Source organism: Rhincodon typus, chromosome 3 (assembly GCF_021869965.1).
Source record: "Rhincodon typus isolate 14 chromosome 3, sRhiTyp1.1, whole genome shotgun sequence".
In the NCBI taxonomy this organism is placed as follows: domain Eukaryota; kingdom Metazoa; phylum Chordata; class Chondrichthyes; order Orectolobiformes; family Rhincodontidae; genus Rhincodon; species Rhincodon typus.
The window spans coordinates 3,481,632-3,502,886 of record NC_063334.1 but is presented as its reverse complement, the minus strand read 5'-3'; the positions used below and the strand labels follow the sequence as shown (position 1 = coordinate 3,502,886).

The 21,255-nt window shown below is 40.6% G+C and overlaps 1 protein-coding gene across 1 annotated transcript; it reads right to left on the bottom strand.

Annotated features, from left to right (window-relative positions):
- Positions 1 to 1,826: 1,826 nt before the first annotated feature.
- Positions 1,827 to 19,674, bottom strand: LOC109917484 (glyoxylate reductase/hydroxypyruvate reductase). The gene is made up of 9 exons (XM_020517319.2): positions 19,503 to 19,674; positions 17,683 to 17,813; positions 14,601 to 14,673; positions 11,869 to 11,985; positions 11,697 to 11,785; positions 9,317 to 9,421; positions 6,162 to 6,297; positions 3,818 to 3,948; positions 1,827 to 2,856 (listed from the first exon to the last, which is right to left on the bottom strand). Exons 1-9 carry the CDS (start codon positions 19,586 to 19,588, stop codon positions 2,735 to 2,737), a joined length of 990 nt encoding a protein of 329 aa, XP_020372908.1. The 5' UTR covers positions 19,589 to 19,674; the 3' UTR covers positions 1,827 to 2,734.
- Between the last annotated feature and the right edge of the window lie 1,581 nt (positions 19,675 to 21,255).

Sequence of the window (21,255 nt, the reverse complement as noted above, 5' to 3'; positions counted from 1 at the left end):
AGCTATAGCCCATTCAATGTTGAGTCCAATCTGTCATTCATTTAGATCATGGCTAATTTGTAACACAACTATGTTGATCCTTAGACTCCATATCTTTGTACAATCAATCTTTCCTGTTTAGCTTTCAACCTGCCAGCTGTCATACACTTGAGCTTATTCAAAATTGTCAGTTTCCTGTTCTACTCACCGTTCACCTTTGTTCCTGCTAATTTACATTGACTCCTTGTTCCTGAAAAGCCTTGTTTAAGGTGGTTTGAATTCCTGCAGCATCTTGTCCCTTCCTGTCTCTCTCTAACCTACTATGATTCTTGTCACCAAACTGACATTGGTTTCTTAGGCATTCCTCATCACCTCTCCCTATGTGGAATTGTGCCTTCAGTTGTGTAACAGAATTCCCTCATCAAGATTGATCTTAAAATAAGCCACATAATCAAAACATTTGGTCTTGTATTCAACTCCTGCTTTGACCCAGTCTCCATTGTTTCCAGACAGACTTAAATTTAAGCATGTTATTATTCATGTGCTTTTTAAGGAACCCTGCTATGCACTGTTGTGCAATACATGACCTCTGCTGTAAGAAATGGTATTTCTCAGCATACAATGGAATTGGTAGGTATTACACAAATTTTCAGGTGGAAAAAAACAGTCCTACAACTGTTGAGGTTTCCCAGTTCAGGCTTCCGTGTAGATATTTTGAAGTTGATTAGAAACGCATCTTGTATCCTTTATCTGTGTCAAGTAAAAGCTAATAAATGGCTCCCAATATAAGGTAAACTAAAAGATGACTGAGCTAAAGTGATGGAAAAGGGGAGGTGACTGTTGTTTTTGGTAATCTATGCTTTGTGAACCATAAAGGGAGTACTATCTTTTATCCTCCAACAAATATGGTTAAGCAGATTAATTGGTCACTCAGCCCATTGCCACTTCTGGAACTTGACTATAAATGACTGTCATCTTTATATACAAAATAACCGGTAATAAATGCTGATCTTTTGTGCAAACAGCATTTTTTTTTTCCTGCTTATTAAGGTCTCAGTGAGCAATTAGATAAATGACTAGTGGTAGTGGTTGACGGCTAAATATTGGGAGAACATTTGATCTTAATAGCATCATGAGATTTTTAGATCCACCCAAGTGGTGGACAGAGTTTGTCATTGGAAAGGCATATGACAACCTTGATGTGTTCAAGTTTTTAAATAAGGCTTAAACCCATGACTTGACAAACAACAACACAAGTTTGGAGGTATGTTAGCATTATTCCTCACCCTTCTCACTAATTTGGTTTAAGTTGTGGGGACGGCCAGACTAATAGTGCAGTCAGACCCAGAGTGAAACTGTTTATTTAAAAAATGATTCAAACTTCATTTAAGTGCAAATAAGGGAATTTCAGGATAAAACTAATTGACAACCAACATGTTATAAATAAATATACAACTGACTCAGTAAATCAAGAACAGTGTTTAAAATTGCAACACAAGATATCTTGGAATGAATTATATAATTTGGTACAGGATTTGTGACACTTCCTAATGAGGAAATACCAACATCATAGAAATTACTCGGAGCATTTTCTTTGCTATTAAAGTCATTTGATTTGATCATGAGAATATTTTAAAAGTTGCAACTGAAATAATCAAAATAAATTCTGGAAATATACAGCAGGATACCGGAGAATTGCTTGAGTATGCAGTCGGAACACTGTCTGTGACAGATTATATTGACGTTTCACAATGTACTAGACAACCTTTATAGCTGCACTGTAGGATGTGTATGTAACAAACATGTAACAAACAATGCTTAATATACCGATGAGTGACACCAGTGTGTTTCAGATTCAACTTTTTTAATGTTGTCAGACTTAATGCTTACAGTACAAATGTCTGCCAAGTAAGCAATGTTGATAGGAGTGTTTATACAATATTTTGAAAAATACTTTCTGATCACAATTCATTCAAGACATGAAAGACAAATTAAGCTCTTTAAAAGCTTATGGATGGCATGAGGTTTTGATTGTTGTGAAGACATGGCCAAATTGTAAAAGTGAGTTCAAAGTAAATAGAAATTTATAAACAAAGTAATGCAAAATTCAAGACTGGACAGCAATCAAATAAGAGTGACCAGCAGCAGACCAGACTGTTGAAAGTTAAAGATTAGGTTAGGTCTATGAAATCTGGATGACTTAGAAAAGGGTGTTCATACATGAACAGGGCTAAATACCATGGTCATAGGGCTGCAATCTAAACTATATATTTGAAATAGTCAACATTTTCATTTTTCTTCTCTAGTTTAGTCAATGTGACCTCTGACTTGCAATTAAAGAAACAACCTGTAATAAGATATTAGATAGAATTGTTGGAAAAGAATATCAACTGTTTACCAGAAACTGAGTAGCATGATGAATGATTAAATTACAATATGGCATAAATATGGCAGTTCATCAGACTGAAAGTCATAAGATGGTACATCGTACCCCTTCAAACCTTCCACATTGTGCATAACCAGATGAATAAGTTAATCACTATGATATAGAATTAATACTTGCCATGGATAGTAAGTCGAATGATCCTGAGTTAAATTGATTATAAAACACATCCATTTCACTTTTTGATTTTTAGACAACATTGAAACTCAAACTTTTAAGGCTAACTTCCAAGTGTATCCTTCTTAAAAGCCATTGTCTGAACAGAAATTCTGAAATAAGTAAATGTGCGAATGTTAGACCATGTGAATCCAGTTAGAGTTTAAGTTCACTTGGCATTTGCTCTCCTTTGAGCCCTGCCAGGAGGTTGTTGGCTGTTAGTACAGACATGGTGTTTCTGGTTGCATAAGTGGCACTTCCAATGTGAGGTAGTATAACTGAAATGAAAACACATCACCAGATTTCAAAGCCCAAACCAAGAAACATTTGTGTCCCTCCAAGTAATGACTTATTTGGAAATCTAAAAGAAATCCAAACACATCCAATCACTTAATGTTTACAGATGTGAAAAACTTCATAACAAACATGGGCAAGACTGTCACAATCAACTGAAATCTAGATAGTATATCGGAGGCGTAGCAGTAATGTCATTGGACTACTACTGTATAGACCCAGGCTAATACTCTGGGGAAGAGGGTTCAAATACCACTCTGGCAGCTGGTGCAATTTAAATTCAGTTAATAAATGTGGAATATAAAGCTCGTCTCAATAATGGTGACCATGAAGCTACCATCAATTGTCACAAAAGTTCATTCCTTTCACCAATAGCCTTTAGAGAAGAAAATCTATCAAACTTACCCAGTGTATCAAGCGTGTGCTTTGACCCACAGCACACTGTCCCCTAAAATGGCTCTAGTAATCCATTCAGTACAATTAGGACTGAGCAACAAATGCTGGCCATGCCAGCAATGCTCATATCTTCTGAGCAAATTACTTTTGAAATGTAGGGAGCACAGCAATTAATTTGCACATAGTACAATCCTAATGCAGTGATAAGTGACCAAATAATCTGTTTTAGGTGTTAGTTGAGGGATAAATACTGGCTGGAATACTGGGAGAACCCTTTGAATAGTATCAGCCCAGACTATTCAATTTTTAGTCATCACAGGGCCATCAGGCCTGGAGGTACCGAGAAGATACAGATGCTTTAGAGAAGACTGACCTATCATCATTTCCTCCAACTCAAAAACATTCCAAATAAAAAAAGGAACTACTTGAAATATTCAAGTCAGTCAGCCAACATGTAGGAAGATTAATAAATGTCACTAAGGGTCTGTAATGACTGATAAGATTTCTGTCCCTGCAGCTTCCATTAACCTGGTGAAAGTTAGAACTTACCACAGTTTTTCAGTGACAGCAGAGGGTGATCAGTGGGTAATGGCTCAGGGACCGTGACATCTAATCCTGCTGCAGCAATCTGACCACTGGAGAGAGCATGATAAAGATCATCCTGGTTCACTACAGCTCCTCTGCAGGACACAAAGAAGTCAACAGAAACAGCGGCTGTGTTTCAAGGAAATCTTTTACCTTGGCCATGTGTGAAATTGATTACTTCTGTGTCAGTTCAGTAACATACACAATGCCTAAACACGATACCTCAAGTGATTGAACAGTGCAATGTAGCCATAAATGAAATATAACATTTAACTTTAACCACTTATTTTCCTTTTTCCACCTGTTGAGGTGATGCCAGCATAAAATGCCATGGGCAACAGGCCATGCACCTTTCTGACAGACTGTCAGATGATCCCAACTGTAGGGGCCATCTAATTTGGAAAGGCACAGCAGCGTTGTGATTCTAGAATTGTGCCAACAACCTAGAGGTCATTGGGCAGGTATTAGAAAAAAAATGAATTGCTGTAAGAAAACTGGGTCACTGTTATCTTTTGTAGAAGTAAACCTGCCCCTATTTGTAATGGTGTACACATTCCAGTCCACATTATTACAAAGATAGTAGGAACTGCCGATGCTGGAGAATCTGAGATAACAAGGTGTAGAGCTGGATGAACACAGCTAGACCCGAAACGTCAGCTTTCCTGCTCCTCTGATGCTGCTCGGCCTGCTGTGTTCATCCAACTCTACACCTTGTTATTCCAGTCCACATTATGATTGGTTGTTCATAGATTTTTTGATTGACGCGTTATTACGCACCTCTGAAGTGGATGGGGCTTCTGGATCAAAGGTACAGACATACCAGGCACCACAAAATTCCCTTTATTTGCTGTTAATATCTTGGATAGGAAGGATGGCCAATAAATAGGGTCTTGTTAGTGTCATCCACAATACAGGGAATTGAGTTAATCACAGTGCTCAGGCAGCCCGGTGAACTTACGGAGCAAACATCAGTTAATTAATGAAAGAAACATTTATGTGGAAGGAGTTGTTTTTTAAAATAGAAAGAATAAGTCACAGCCAAATAGCCTGGATATTTAAAGAAGCATGTCTTTTAGGACAAAGATTTGGTAAACCTACTGCCCAATCTCGAGACCTAAAAAACTAAATCTATATTGCTAACAATCACAGTAATGCAGGAACATGAGAGCATATGGCAGAAGATGTCATTGCCAATCCCTTAGCTCAATGACAGTGAAGTTCCTTTACAGAAAGTTAGCTGTTGCACATATAAACATAGGAATTGCTAGTCAACAAAGGACGAATCCCCATTTCCTAATCAAATGATACACCTAGTAGGACTAGTTATAGGGTTATAGGGAGAGGTTGGCCAGAATAGGATTTTATTTCTTGGAACGTAGGAGAATGAGGGGTGACCTTATTGGGGTGTATAAAATCATGAGGGGCATAGTTAGGATGAATACATAGTCTTTTTCCCAGGGATGGGGAATTGACAACTAGAGCGCATAGGTTTAAGGTGAGAGGGGAAAGATTTAAGGAGGACCTGAGTGGCAATATCTTCACACACAGAGTGGTGCGTATATGGAACGGGCTGCCAGAGAAAGTGGTTGAGGCAGGTATAATAGTAACATTTAAAAAACATTTGGATAGATACATGGATAGGAAGGGTGGAGAAGGATATGGAACAAACGTGGGCAGTTGGAACTAGCTGAGCGGGCACCATGGTCAGCATGGACTAGTTTGGCCCGCAGGGCCTGTTTCCATGCTGTATTACTCTATGACTCTATAGTAGAGTTGCTGACTAATCATTAACATCAAGCTCTACCAATTAGTCCAGAACAGAGGAGAATCCCAGAAATGGAGCTTTGGGAGTCATGAAGCCAAATTCTACTTCAACTGCTCTTCAAAAAAAAACACTCATCACACATCAGGTTAAATTACTCGGTTATCACAAAAAAGTGGGGCTCTTGTCGTGCAGTGGTGGTCTCCCCACCTTTAAGCCAGGAAGCCCAGGTTCAAGTCCTACCTGCTCCAGAGGTGTGTAATAACATCTCTGAACAGGCAGATTGGAAAATATTTTAAAATCCCACTAAGTTGATTTATGAAAGAAATCTCTCATTTGCACACATGTAAGTCAACGTTAACTGCTCCAATCAGTTATACCCCAAGAATAACTTCCACAAATTGCTCACTCACCCACAGAAATATTTTTCCACAAATTAACTGAGAATAGTTCTCATTCAAGTTAAACGTACATATGCCTAGTTTCCTGCAAATAGCTTTTGAAAAGGGAAGGGGTTAGCTAGGATCAGGATACAATGTCACCTACCTGCTTGTATTGATAAAAATTGCTGTCTTCTTCATTTTGGAAAACAGGTCAGCATTACACATATCCTTTGTTTGGGGACTGAAGGAACACGATATGACGACGAAGTCAGATTCTTCGGCTAACGCACTCAGGGGTACTGCATGTGAAATGAACATACGATCTGATTCAAGTTGCATTATTTAATACCCCTTTATAAGATCACTGTACTTTTTTCCATTGGAATAGGAATTTAGTGCCACTGACATCATTGTCATCTGCCCCCCTTTTCTCCATTTTTCTTCTCACCCCTACTCGCTACCCCCTCATTGCTTTGCTCATCGTTTGCTTGGCTCTGCACCATAGCTCCACTTATCCACACCACTTCACCATTTTAGTCAGTGGCCCCCTCTCTTGATGGTTGCTGTGAAGTGAGAAGCAAGAAATAAAACTTCATGACAAAACATTTATTGCAATAATAGTACAAACTGGTCAGAGGAGATTTAACTACCTCGGGCCTTTAAACAAACTTTGCAACAATATATATTAGCATTGCAAAACTGTAAAAAAAAAAATTCATAATTAACAGGTTTACAAATGAAGCAAGCCACTTAACTTTTAACTTGTTTTAATTCATGCTTTTGTTAGCATTGTTTCACAGATGCAAACTGAATTTGGGGTTATATTGTTTCACAAATCAGTTCAATTTTGGCAAGAAGCTAACTCCAGTGAGCTGGGTAGTGATGTTACAGGCACTGACAACTGTATATGTGATGTGTACATCCTCTGTACGCCCACTGACAGCAAATGCAAATAAATTTCCATGTTCCTACTGTAGAGTCTGATGATTATTTTCACTGGTCTGACAAACTGTACCTAACTTTAGCCCAAATGGGAAATGGAGTGAGAAGAGAGAAATTTCAAATGCAGGAAAGCCACCAAGAGAGCCAAACTGCTCACTAATTGATACAAAAACAAAAGTTGCTGGGAAAGCTCAGCAGGTCTGGCAGCATCTGTGAGGAAAAAAATCAGAGTTAATGTTTCGGGGCCGGTGAGCATTCCTAAGAAGTTAGGAAGGATCACCGTACCCGAAACATTAACTCTGATTTTTCTCTCTCATATGCTGCCAGACCTGTTGAGCTTTCCCAGCAATTTCTGTTTTTGTTCCTAATTTGTAGCATCTGCAGTTCTTTCGGTTTTTATTTTGTTCATTAATTGGTATTGCTTGAAGTAGAAAACATAGTTAGAGGAGGCCTTGGTACATTTGCATTTCAAATTCTATTTTCGTGCCCATGTTTGATGATATTGCAGTCCAACAGAGTGCAAAAGCAAACCTGTAAACAAATGATGCCTCAGCCTGGATCTTTTCATTACAAGGACAGACTAGGGAGTTAGGATTATTCACTTTGGGGAAAGGGGGCCTGCTGGTGTCAAATTGGGAAATGTTGAGATTTTGCAAAATAGGAAATAGAATTTGCAACAAACTTAAATACAAGATATATATGATAATTTTAGAACTGCACACCTGTAAAACACAGGCAAAATATCAGGTTAGACATTGGTGGCTTTCGTCACTATGGCTGTACCATAAAACTGTACTCAAGCCAGCAAGTGATAGGACTGAGGTTTTTTAGGATTGATACAATATCAACCATCTCTTTTAACACTAGGTATAATGGAGTAGTGAACACAGTCATGTGATATGTTCCGAGTTCTGCTCAGCAACAGGCTTGGTTGCTTTGGGGATAGAGAGGTCAAGTTCAGACTTAGCAGGAGCAAGGTATAAAACGCTCACATACAAAAACAATCCATAGAATAAAATCCCTAGAGTGTGGAAACAAGCCATTCGGCCCAACAAGTCCTTACCGATGCTTCAAACAGCATCCCACCCAGACCCATCCCTATACCCGATCCCTGCAATTCCCATGGCTAACACACCTAACCTACACGTCCCAGAACACTACGGGGTAATTTAGTATGGCCAATCTACCTAACTTGGACATCCTTGGACTGTGGGAGGAAACCGGAGCACCCAGAGGATACTCATGCAGACATGGGGAGAATGTGCAAACTCCACACAGACAGTGGCCCGAGGCTGGGATCGAACCCGGGTCCCTGGCGTTGTGAGGCAGCAGTGTTGACCATTGAGCCACCGTGCCACCCTACAAAGACAGGAACAACTGTGCTGACTAAATAGATTTTCAGTTTCCAAGTTCTGGACAGAAAGAGGGAAGTCTCAGAGAATGACAAAATGCCATAGCTAGTGTGGCCAGCAGTGCACTTTCTGTAAAACGCACGCATCCAAGCAGAGTGTGGGAGCGAGGTTAGTCTCTGGTTGAAGAGACACATTCTACGGCATTCTAAGAAATCCAGAAGATTTGTCCCAACAAGGCCAAGAGAGATCGGCAGGCTGGATTTTACTGCTGGTAGTTAGTTTGAAAACTCTGAAGCCTGTACAAAGAATGTTTTGATGGTCACTTCACAAAACAAGGAGTGAACCCATTGAAAATTGGGAGTTAGGTCAGTTCTCCTGAAATGCAACAGTGGTGTGGGATTTTCAGTCCAGTTAAAGGGGAGATAGCTTTTCTGTAGACTAGTGTATCAATTGTCCATTTGATAATATTTGGATGATGGTGCTTTTTATTTGTTTATTACAGTAAAAGTCTTAAAACTTGAAATCCAGGAGTGTGATCCTTTCAGTCAGTACGAGTTTCCGTGGGAGAATGCCTTTGACTGTGTGTTTGTAAACTCTATTAGATGATAATATATAGGTAACTACAATAAAACTGGAACCTGATTTTGGATTATGGGGTGAAACAAAAACAAGAAATTTCAAAATGTCCACAAGATATCTTTCAATGCTTCAACAAACAAGTAGTGTTAAACAAAATGATTAAACACTTCTGCTCTTGTACAAACAATGCACAGTTGGAAGCAGAAGAAAATCCTGTGCGAGAGTCTGGTGTAACAACTGAAATGATAGCAACATGATCCATTCAGAAGAGTGGAAATTCCAGAAGGAAACAGGGAAAAGGGAGATCCATGGCAGGCACAAGTATGGAGGAAAACTAATTTAATGCTACAACTTTTCTCCAAATGAAAATTAAAACAGCAGCTGTGTTTGACAGACCTGATTTCTAAAAAGGGAGGACCCTAAAAAGAACTTAAGATTCACTTACCATATTCACCCTGAATCTGGCTAGCAGCTTCAGGCCTAGGCTGACGTCCAGTGTAGAGGAATTTCTTCACTCCAAATGGCTTCAGACGCCGTGCAATTGCAAGGCCTAAAAGCAAAATGTGCTTTCAAAATTATTTTAAGGCAAATTCTTGTATTTATATACAAAAATACTTACCATGTCACAGTCAAGGATTCAATTTTTTTTTTTTTTTTTAATTTTTAAATTTTTTTTAAGTGCAGTAAATGAAATGTAGACAAACAAAATAGCTAATCTGTGCACAGAATGATGTCAAACAGCAAATGACATATCTTGCCTGGTAATCTATTACTAGTGATTTTGGTTGGGGGATAAGTGTTGGTCAAGACATCACAAACACTTACTGTTCTTCTTCAACAGGTATCCTGGGATCTACTAAGTCCACCTAAGGAGGCATAAGGGGAGAGTGCTTCATCCAAAACTTGCTGTACCTGTAGTACGTTGGCCTGCACTATCTACTGAAGTTTGGGAGCAGAGTTTGAACCCGTGACCTTCCAAGTAATTCAAGTTAAATGTAGACTAATAATAACAGGTATTGTGTGAAGTGTACTTGATGATCATATTGCTGACTGCCAGTACAAGGTTTTAACTGAGCCATATCTATGCTAGGTAGGAAGCAAAGTTCAATTAAAAACGCCAGTGACTTCAATCTGCTCTCAATTTCTCCCAGTATCTAGTAACGTAGTGAAATTGGCAGAGGCTTCGAAAGAGGGAAGGTAACAGACATTGACAAAGGACATACATATATCCTTTTTGACATCATACTGAAAACAGTCCAAGTAAAGCACATATGTTTTGTTGAAACATATGCAATCCACTTAAAATCAAGAATTATCACAGGATGTTTTACATTTCACAGTGAAGGGTTACACCTGAAAGGTAAAGGGCAAGACCAGAAAAATTCTCAGATAAAATACTATCTGACAAATATTTATGTCTGAACCATTAGCTAACTCCTTTTTGTGCTGATGCCAAATGACATGCTCAATGTCTTTTCTGTTTTACGATTTTGTTTCAGATTCTTGGCATCTGCAATTTTTTTTTCTATTTCTGAAGGAAGTTGACAACTTCATTGTTCCATTGTAGTTACTCTTTTAAAATCCATTTTAGGTAGCTATCACTTAAGGTAAAAAGGGTCAGCTGTGGTTCAGCAGATAGTACAGTACCCATGCCTCTGATTCAAAAAGCAGTAGGTTCAGGCTGCAGTCCAGGAGTTTATAACAAAAATCAAAGCTGCCACTCCAGTGCAGTGTTGGGACGTGCTGCACTGCTGCTGGTGCTATCTTTTCAACCAGACTTTAAACCTGAGCTGTGCTTACCTCCTTAAATGGATGCACACGATCCTACTGCATATTTCGAAGAGGAACAGTTGAATTATCCTTGCAGTCGTGCTCAATACTTATCCCTCAATCACTTCAAGACCAAATTTTGCTCATATATTGCTTTCTGTGGGAACTCGTTATGTTTAGATTGGCTGCCACATCTCCTACACAATAACAATGACTGTATTTCAAAGCTTTAAAGCACTTTGGGACCTCCTATAGTCACGGACGGTGGTGTATAAATGCAAGACCTTTTTTTCTCCCCACATCTCTTGCATTCACCACTGTCCCATTTGCCGCCTAAAAAAATTCAGCAGGCTGAAGGCAAGTGGAAAGTTAATCTGTTATTTCCCAATTTACAGCTCAACTGGGGCAGCACAGAGCCTCACAGCACCAGGGACCCAGATTCGATTCCAACCTCGGGCGACTGTCTGTGTAGAGTTTGCACATTCTCCATATCTGCATGGGTTTCCACCGGGTTCTCTGGTTTGCTTCTGCTATCTAAAGATATGCAGGGTTAGGTGGCTTGGCCACGCTAAACTGTCTCGTAGTGTCTAGGGATCTGCCACCTAGGTGGATTAGACATGGCGAAATCTAAGATTACAGAAATAGAGTAGGGGGGTGGATGCTCTTTGGAGGGTCGGTGTGGATTCAATGGGCCGAATGGCCTGCTTCCACACGTAGGGATTCTATGATGAACTGGGGTATGATTTGCTACTATGTTCTTAACAATTCTACCACCCGTGCAAATTAACACACATCACCTCTTAATTGTTTTACTTATTTTTACCAGGAATCTAGTGTGAAGCAACAATACCTGCAATCCCTTGAAGTAATTTCTAGAATTATAAAAAAGTACCTTTACGACGTAAACAGTAATGTCAAATGCATCCACTGAATGTAAAATGTTGTGTTCAGAATCCACATTTTAAAAATTCTTTTAAATAATCTACGCCCCTACATCATCATCATCAGCTGAATATGATGTTTTGTAAAAAAGTGCTTTTTTTTAATGAATTTACCTATTCTTCCTAAGCCCACGATTCCAACAGTGCTTCCAGACAGTCCATAGCCACACATCCAAAGGGGTTTCCAAGTGATCCATCCACCACTGGAACAGAACAAACATATTAGTGATCTTTACCAAAATTAACTGCTGAAAAAAAGAGAAAGTTTCCTGTACACATCACCTACTTTTTCACTTCCTCAGCTGCCTCCATCAGTCGACGGGATGTTGCCAGGAGTAAGGCCACAGTGAGTTCGGCAGTGGCATCGGTCAGGACATCAGGGGTGTAACCCACTCGGATTCCCCTTCAAACATAGAAAACATTTTTAAAACTGGTGTCAAAAAAGCAGTAAATTATCTGAACTGATCAGTACGTTGGTGACCCGAGGTCATAAATTTAAGATAACTGGAGAAGATCAGAGAAATAAAGTCTTTACAGACAGAGTAGCTTGTATTATGCAATATTTGCCATTCAATGCTGTTGAAGCAACAAGTAGAATACTTATAGTTTAAAACAAAAGAATAATGATCAAGGATATAGGAACCAAGGAGAAGGATTAGATTGGATGGGATATTAAGTGGATAGGGGAGTGAGCAGGAGAATGGTATCTGATTGGATGAGATACTTAAAGATAGGCAGACTGTACAGGACAGTGGAATTGGTCTAGATGGGATTATGAAGATATGGGGGCTGAGCACACAGTTGAGAGGAGAAAGACGATCACAGAAAACCCGCTTGATGAGTGAGAGACCTCAAGAGGTGAGGCACGTGGGATGACAAAATCGACACTGTGAATCTGGAATGTGTTTGGGATAAGGAGGACAAGGTTGTCAACTAAGGTGGGCGGAAGGAGATTTGCGCTGTAGAATAAGAGGTCAGACAGTGGAGAGTAGAATTCAGGGCACAAAGCTATGAGATCCATGGAGAGGATTCTTACAAATTTATATTTGAAAAATTAGAATAACTCTTCAAAAATGCAAGAAAACACAATGTTTGATTTGAAAGATTTCTAAATTATCAAAGTATTTGTAGTCAGCTCCTCTAAAGTCTGGCTTCTAATTAGTATTGTAGATATTTTCTATAGCCAATTCACAAAGAGATCTTGGAATTAGCTTTAAAATATCATTGTCCATACTAAATGAAATCCATGGCGGATTGCAGCAATTAGCCTGCCAATAGTTCACAGTGTGTAAGTACTTGGGTGAGGCTGGTGCCTCTAGCACAAATGCTAAAATCAAGGTGCATGATGTCCATTCTATAAAAAAGATTAATACAAGGTGTTTGTTTATGAGTGATTAAAGGTATTCAATGCTGGAGTAGTCCTCTGCTTTTGTTTTTCAGTTTTACTATCAAGGACTCCCAGTTGCAGTACAATCTGGGGCTTTAGTTGTTCTGTTCTTTAAAATATTAACCTTTCCTTTTCCAACACCACCTTCTTTGAAGGCATGTGGTGCTTTTTTTTAGGATAGCGATATATCCAAGAAAAATGAAGGGATGAAAGTTTTGAAATAATGGTTGGATAGTCCCATGTCGAACAGGTGTGCAGTACTCCACAGCACTGTAGATGATTGTCTAGTCTGATTCACTAATAAAAGAGACCTCCTTAACCACTGATGAGGTCGCCGAGTATGAATTTACTCAATTCCAGATCACCCTGGTTAGTTCAGCAGTTTTCAATCATTAAACTACTGGGCACATTCAGCCTTTGGCCCTGTCATGGCCATCAGGCACCTAAGCTTTCTGAACTGAAAACAGTAGGGTGCATCTCTGCAGAATACTCATTACACACTCCAACGTGAACAATGTGGCATTTCCATGTCCCATGCTACAAACCCCAGATTGCTTCCTGAGTGAACTACACAATTTTGTATCAAGCCAGAGCAGTTTGTTCTTCGACTCTGCTCCCCAGATGTTACAGGGGCCTCGTCTTTTGAAACCTTCACATCTGTGGTCTGTCCCCAGTGGTTACTGATTCAACCTGATTTCTGGGAACCAAAGTTCAATTTCATGCCAGCACCAAGGGTTTCTGGACAAAAGAATTCAAACAGGTTTGTCTGGGTGTAGGCAAAAAGCAGTGAACGGCCTCACTTTAGAAATGATTAGCAATCTCATTCAGGGAAGTCAAAGAATATTGGTGCTTAATGGAAAATGTCAGCTGTAATAGATACTGTATTGAAATAAAGGTAGCTTTAATCTATATCTACCCCAGTACAATATCTGTCCTGAGAGCATTGATTTAACAGTGCAGCAGCACTAGTCTACATCTAACATGTCTTATAGCTCCTACAGGAGTGCTTGCTAGGCCAGTGGTAGAGGGTGCTTCACTCGGTGTTTGGCCTGTACAGATGTCCTGTTCTGTACTGTACTGACACTTCATCCCAGAGAAAAACATGAACAGAAGACAGAATTTTGCTTCCTGTAAATCTAATCAGGTTCAGGACAGGTTTGTGGGGGTGAACAGAGCACTTTCTGATTAACTGTGCACTCAGAGTTCCAGTAATTCATCAGCTCTTACAAGTCAGTATTACGTGGCAGCAGCTCTGAAGCCCTTCTTCAGAGTGACTGAACTCCAAACGTTAACCCTGCTTTCTCTCCACAGATGCTGCCAGACCTGCTGAATTCCTCTAGCAATTTCTGTTTGTTTCAGATTTCCGGCATCCGCAGTTCTTTGTTTTGTTTGATGCATGAAAACTTTTTGCTTATGAATGTCCTTCAAGGAAGGAAGGAAGAAAGCTAGCAGGATCCTGTCCACACCCCCTGTTCCTCTTACCTGCCCCACACGACCTGGTTTGGTCTATGAGAGATTCCAGGCCCACACTACACAGTTGACTCAATGCCCTCAGAACAATAAAGGATTTGCAATGACATTGCTTGGTCCACGTCAAGACTAAAAAGAAATCTTTAAAAACTAATTTTTACCGCTTTTTAATTTCATCTATAGAGAGGTGGTCGAATCCAACGGACAATGTGCTGATGACTTTCAAATTTGGTCCTGTAACAGAACAAGAAAAAATAAATTTCTTTGAAGAGAAGCATTATTTTAAACTAAAATCGAATGTCTTTGATCCCATGAATTGGTCTGACAGAGTTTTAAGAGTCATACAGCACAGAAACAGACCCTTTGGTCCAACTAGTCCATGCCGGCTGGGTTTCCCAAACTAAACTAGTCTCACCTGCCTGCACTTGGTCCATACGCCTCCAAATATTTCTTATTCATGTACTTATCTAAATGTCTTTTAAACGTTGTAACGTACCCGCATCCACTACTTCCTCTGGCAATTCATTTCACACATGAACCACTCTTTCTTAAAATCTCTCTCCTCTCCTTAAAAATCTGCTCCTAGTCTTGAAATCGCCCACCCTCAGGAAAAGACACTTGCCAGTCACCTTGTCTACACCCGTCATGATAATAATAAACCTCTATAAGGTCACCTCTCAAACTCCTCCACTCCAGTGAAAAAAAATCCCAGCCTATTCAACTCTCCATTCCCAGCAACATCCTGGTAAATCTCTTCTGAACCCTTTCCAGCTTAATAATATCCTTCCTATAACAGGGAGATCAGAACTGGACACGGTACTCCAGAACAGGCCTCACCAACATCTTGTACAACTTCAACATAATGTCCCATATCCTATATTGAAAGCTCCGAGAAATGAAGGCAAGTGTGCTGAATGCCTTCTTAACCACCCTATCAATATGTGATGCAAACTTCAAAGAATTATGTACCCGAATTCCTAGGTCTCTCTATTCTACAATACTACCCATGGCCGTACTTTTATTTGTATAGTTGTTTGTTATTTGTTTTACCAAAATGTAACAAATCACCTTTAACCAAATTAAACTCCTTCTGCCACTCTTCAGCCCAATGACCCAATTGATCAAGATCTCTTTGTAATCTCATAACTTTTTTCACTGTCCACTACACCACCAATTCTGGTGTCATCCGCAAACTTACTAACCATGCCTTCTCTATTCTCATCTAAATTATTTATATAAATGACAAACGAAAGTGGATCCAGCACCGTTCCCTGGTGAACACCGCTGGTCACAGGCCTCCAGTCCGAAAAACAACCCTCCACCACCACCCTCTGTCCCCTAACATTAAGCCAATTTTGTATCCAAATGGCAATCTCACCCTGAATCCCATGTGATCTAACTTTATTAATTAGTCTACCATATTGAGCCTTGTCAAAGGCTTTACTGAAGTCCAAGTAAAAAATGGCTACCGCTCTGCCCTCAGTCAGTCAGTCACTGGGAATAAGTGAGTCCAAGAATGAACAAACACTGACTCTTGTGCAGCAGTTTATCAGTAAGTCCTAATGGTTGAATGCTAGAACAATCCACCTCAACACAACCCCTCTACTTTAAGTTATGTTCTTTATTCTTTGATGTGCCCACAAACTGAAGACATTGGCTCACTGTCTTTTCATCCATGTGAAAGGACATTTAATAATCAGCAATGAAACCCACTGAACAAACTATATCTTTCATTCAGGAATTAATCTGTTTGCAGCCAGACAAAGGAAGTACTCTATAGGAATGGAAGCACAAGTCATCCAGCCTTTCAATTCTGCTCTGCCACTCCAGACAATCATGTTTAATCACATTGTCATTTCATCTCTACCTTACTATCTATCCCTGATGCCCCTAACTTTGATTCCCTTGTTTATCAAACACAGCCGTGAATAAATGCAATGACCCAGCCTCCGCTACCTTCTGGAAAAGGGAATTCCACAAGTCAACGTCATTCTAAGAGAGAGCATTTTTCCTGTCCACATCTTAAAAAGGGTGATCCTACTCCCACAACATTCATTTGATACAGTCGAGTCCTCTCAGGATTTTATATCTTTCAATGAGGTCTCCTCTCATTCTAACTCCAGTGGGTATAGGCCCAACTTGTTCAGCCTTTCTTCATAAGTCCCTCATCTCAGGAATCTATCAGATGAATTTTTTCTGACAGGCTTCTAAAGTAATTATTTCCGTTTTCAAATAAGGCGACCAAAACTGTTCACAATACTCCAGATGTGGCCTCACCAATACCCTGCACAGGTGCAATAAAACATCCCGATTTTTATATTCCATTCCCTTGCAATAAACAACATTCAATTTATCTTCCTAATCACTTGCTGCACCTGCATACTAACATGTACTAACCTACTTAATTCATGTAACTCGGCATCTCAATTACTCAGTACCACAAAGTTCTGTAATCTCTCTCCGTTAGTATACTCTTGTTCGATTTTTCCTGCCACAGTGGACAAGTTCACATTGTCCCACTGACAAATTTGTATCCCACCTGACAAACTTCTGCCTATTCACTTAAACCATCTGGATCCCTTTGTAGGTTCATTGATAATTCCTCTTGATAACTTACTCTCCAAACTATCTTGGTGTCATTAACAAATTTTGTTAGCATACGTTCGATGCTTCCAAAAGTAATTGATATAGACTGCAAATAGTTTAGGACCCACTCATTCCCATCACACTCCACAAGTTTCTGCCTGCCAAACCAAAAAACACATTTACCCCTACTCTGTTCCCTGTTAGCTAACCAGTTATTCAACTAATGCACCAGGGGCTTACGTTGTGCAGTAGCCTTGGAATGTAACACATTATCAAATGCTTTTTACACCTTTTCCACAGATACCACATCTTGTCCAATAACATACAGTGTCAGAGTAATGGAGGTCAGATATCTCTTTAAGGAGAATCCAAAACGAACCGTTTCATTAAAGTGATTCTCTCTCCCTAGATCAAAAGTCTCAACCTTCTTTTAAATCTGATTTCTTTGTGTGGCAAGATGAAAGAGTGTGCAACAGAATCAATCCTAAACAGAAAGGAAGACACGTACAGAAACAATAATTCTTTACCATCACTGGCAGGTTTCAAATATTTATAGTTCACAATGGGGCAGCTAGGTTTACACAATAAAATACCTCTCTCACATGCCAGCATCTTTACATAACTGTGAAAGCAATTCTGTGAAGAACAACGGTTTACCTGCTGCTTGTAAAACCTCATGATCGATTTTGTCTGATAACATACAGTACAGGCCATGCGCCCCTGCAACCCCCTTCAGCAACTCTTCCTTAGGAACCGGCTCATCGGAGTCCCATTGTTGAATATTGCAACTGGAACACAACAAAAATCAAACTAACAATCACAATGAGGCTACATTTATGCCTCATAGTAAGCTGTACGGAAGAAGGTTGACTTTGAAGAGAACAAAAACAGAAGTTGCTGGAAAAGCTCAGCAGGTCTGGCAGCAACTGTGAAGAGAAATCAAAGCTAACGTTTCGGGTCTGGTGACCCTTCCTCAGAACTGTTCTGAAGAAGGGTCACTGGACCCAAAACGTTAGCTTTGATTTCTCTTCACAGACGTTGCCAGACCGGCTGAGCTTTTCCAGCAACTTCTATTTTTGTTCCTGACTTACGGCATCCACAATTCTTTCAGTTTTGACTTTGAAGAGACGCTGTTCAGAAAGTGACTAGAACCACAAGCTGAATATAATTTTACTTTTAATTTAAAAAAATCTAAACATGTGACATTGAGTTTTGCTGCTGTTGTTTTACATCCAGAGTGAAAGAGGTAGATAAGCAGTTAAAAAGATGCAGGCATCATGTGAAGAAAGTTAAATGTGTGGTTGGTTCTGAGTGAAGATCAGCTCAGGACAGTCCTTTTGCTTCTTAGGATAATCATCAAATGGGTTATGGGATATATTAATGGCGCAACCAATGTTCCAGTTAGGACAAGAGATTGTGTCCTGGATGACCCATTACATTCAATCTTTTCTATTGGAACTGATAAAACTAAATTTGTCAAAGTTACCACAATATTGGAAATTAATTTAAGATTATCTGCAAAAGAACAAAAGCAGCAGTTAGAAGTTTTTTTTAATGCAAAGGCCTATTGGGACATGGAATATTCAACAAAAAACAGACTCAAAAGCAATATCTGTAGGGCTTTAAAGGGGAATTCAACAAACGTTTGAAGAGAAGTTTACAAGGACAAGGAACGATGACACAAGAAAAGTTCTTTCACAGAGCTAGCATAAGAGTGATGAACTGAATTAAAACCTTTGACAAGATTACAACTTGACCAGATTAAGTAAGCAACTAGAATTAAAACTTTAGTGCCGACCTCATCAAGAGCAAAACTTGCAAAATGTTCATTAATCCACTGATTCAAGGATGAGAGATAGTAGGATGAAATGTGTTTTAGTACCAAACAGTTTGTCTCTAAAATGAACATTCACGAGTTTCACCACGTCCACCGGACTGCAGACTGCCAAAACACAGGCAGGACATTAAAACGTTGTGACCTTTTGCTAATCCCCTAGGAATCAAAAAAGTGAAGCTGGTGGGACCTAAAAGAATGAAACAAAAGCTTTCAGCGTAATCATGAAAACAATCTTCATGGAGACTCAGGTATAATCTAAAACAAAACACAATAAAAACTGCAGACGTGATCGAACTTTGAATTAAGAACAGAAAGCGATGGAAATACTCAGGAGGTCAGGGCCGATGTCCTCTTGATCAAGATAAGGTCATTAACGTGAAACGTAAACTCTGCTTCTCTCTCCACAGACGCTGCTGGACCTACTGTGTGTTTCTAACATTTTGCTTTATTCTTCAATTGCACAGACAGCGTCCTCTCCCTCTCTCTCTAATGCCTTGTTTTCCCCTCCCCTACCCCCGCCATTGGAGCTCCCCAGGCTCAGGGCCTTCAGGCTGGGCGGCGGGGGCTCCCACGGCCCGGGTTCACTCGGGGCGGCCTCAGGAGCCCAGCCCGGAGAGGAGGAGGAGAGGCGGATACTCACATCCCGGACTCGGACAGAACCTGCAGCCCATCTTTAGGAATCCGGCGGGTCACGAACACTTTCATCAACTGCTGAGCGGCCTTCATCCCCGAAACCCCTGACCAGCACCGCCCACCGAGTACATCACACACACCCACCACGGCGGAGGCGGGGCCAGGTTCTGACCACACCGCCCCAACCCCGCCCCTCAATCGCACTCGCCCAGCCCCTACCCACAGTAAACGCCCGGCCACGCCCCCTCCCCAACGTCGCCCATCACCCCGGCCACGCCTCGCCCCCTCTCCGCCCGGGCTCGCAGCTGCCATCTCCCGACCGACAGAGGAGCTGCAGGGAGTGGCCAGCGCCTGGGTTGGGGTTGGGGGGAGGGGCAAGTGGGAGAATGGTGGGATTGAGGGGGGAGAGAGAGGAGGAGTCAGCGGGAAGGAGTGAGATGGTCAAGAGCTGAGAGAGAGATGGTGGGGAGTGAGTGGTGTAGGAGTGGGGGAAGGCGTTTGGGGCGGGGAGGGTAATAAGTTTGGAAGGGGGTGAGGGAAGGGGTGAGGGTTGGGGAAGAATTTGAAGTGGGGCTGGAAAGAAGGGGATAGGAGGGGTGAGGAGGGAGGAAGGGATGGTGAAAAGGGGGGGGGGGTTAGTGGAGGGAGGGCAGAGGAGAGGGGGACTGGGAAGTGCCAGTGCTGCGCTGTATGGTGTCCCACAGATAGCCTTGTCACAGTTGGTAGAACACTTTCTGACTCTGCACTGATCCAGACCCTGACCCTAACAACATAGTTCCCAAGGCTGTTGTCGTGTTGTGCCAGGTTCCTGAGTCATAGTTGGTGGTGTTTGGCATAGGCAGCCAATCCACTGTCATGTTCAGGGTTTGTGCATTAGGTGGGTTATAGGTCTGGGTGGATGTTCTGAGGGTCGGTGTGGACTTGTTGGGCTGAATGGCCTGTTTCCACACTGTAAGGATTCTATGATCTATAACGGGATTTGTACATTCTAGGTACAGATGATTTGAAAGATTTTAAAAACAACTCAATATCATGAATATTTTGGCATCAGCATTATGTTTTGGTGAAAATATTGATCCTATTCTCTCAGCTTCCTTTGGCAAGAGGCATTTTTAACATCATTAATGGTCTCGACAAAACATGGATTTTTCACCCTGTCCACAAACATGGGTGAAATTACATCTTGGTATTGCACAGTTTCACTTGCCTGCCAACCTCTGTACAGCTTCATCTCATAATAAGCAGTTGACACGGGTAAATCCACTGGTATCAACAATGATGTTGGGAAAAACATTTTTTTAAAAAATTATCTTGATTGCCACAAAGAAAAGATGGGAATGAAGATGGAACCACTGCATGGAAGAAATGTCTCAAATACAAATATTAAAAACAAAGGATGGGAAATTGTAAGAACATAAATAGGAGCTGATGTAGACTATTCAATAGGATCATTTATTATCTTGGACTTCAATTTCACACTCTGGTCCAATCTTAATACTTTTTGATTTCCCCATTGTTAGACAGCTATAGAAATCTACACTTTTATCTCAGACTTGAATATGCTTAACAGCTGAACATCAAATACCCTGTGGGGTAGGGATTTCCAAAGATTCACAACCTTCAGATATAATTTATGCATAGAAGGTGAAGATGGACTAATGAGATATACCTACTGCACAGAGTGCTAATGACCTACAACCTTTTGGCTTCAGCAACTTGTCAGAAGAAATAGCTACATGATTTATTTCCAGTGCGTCAGA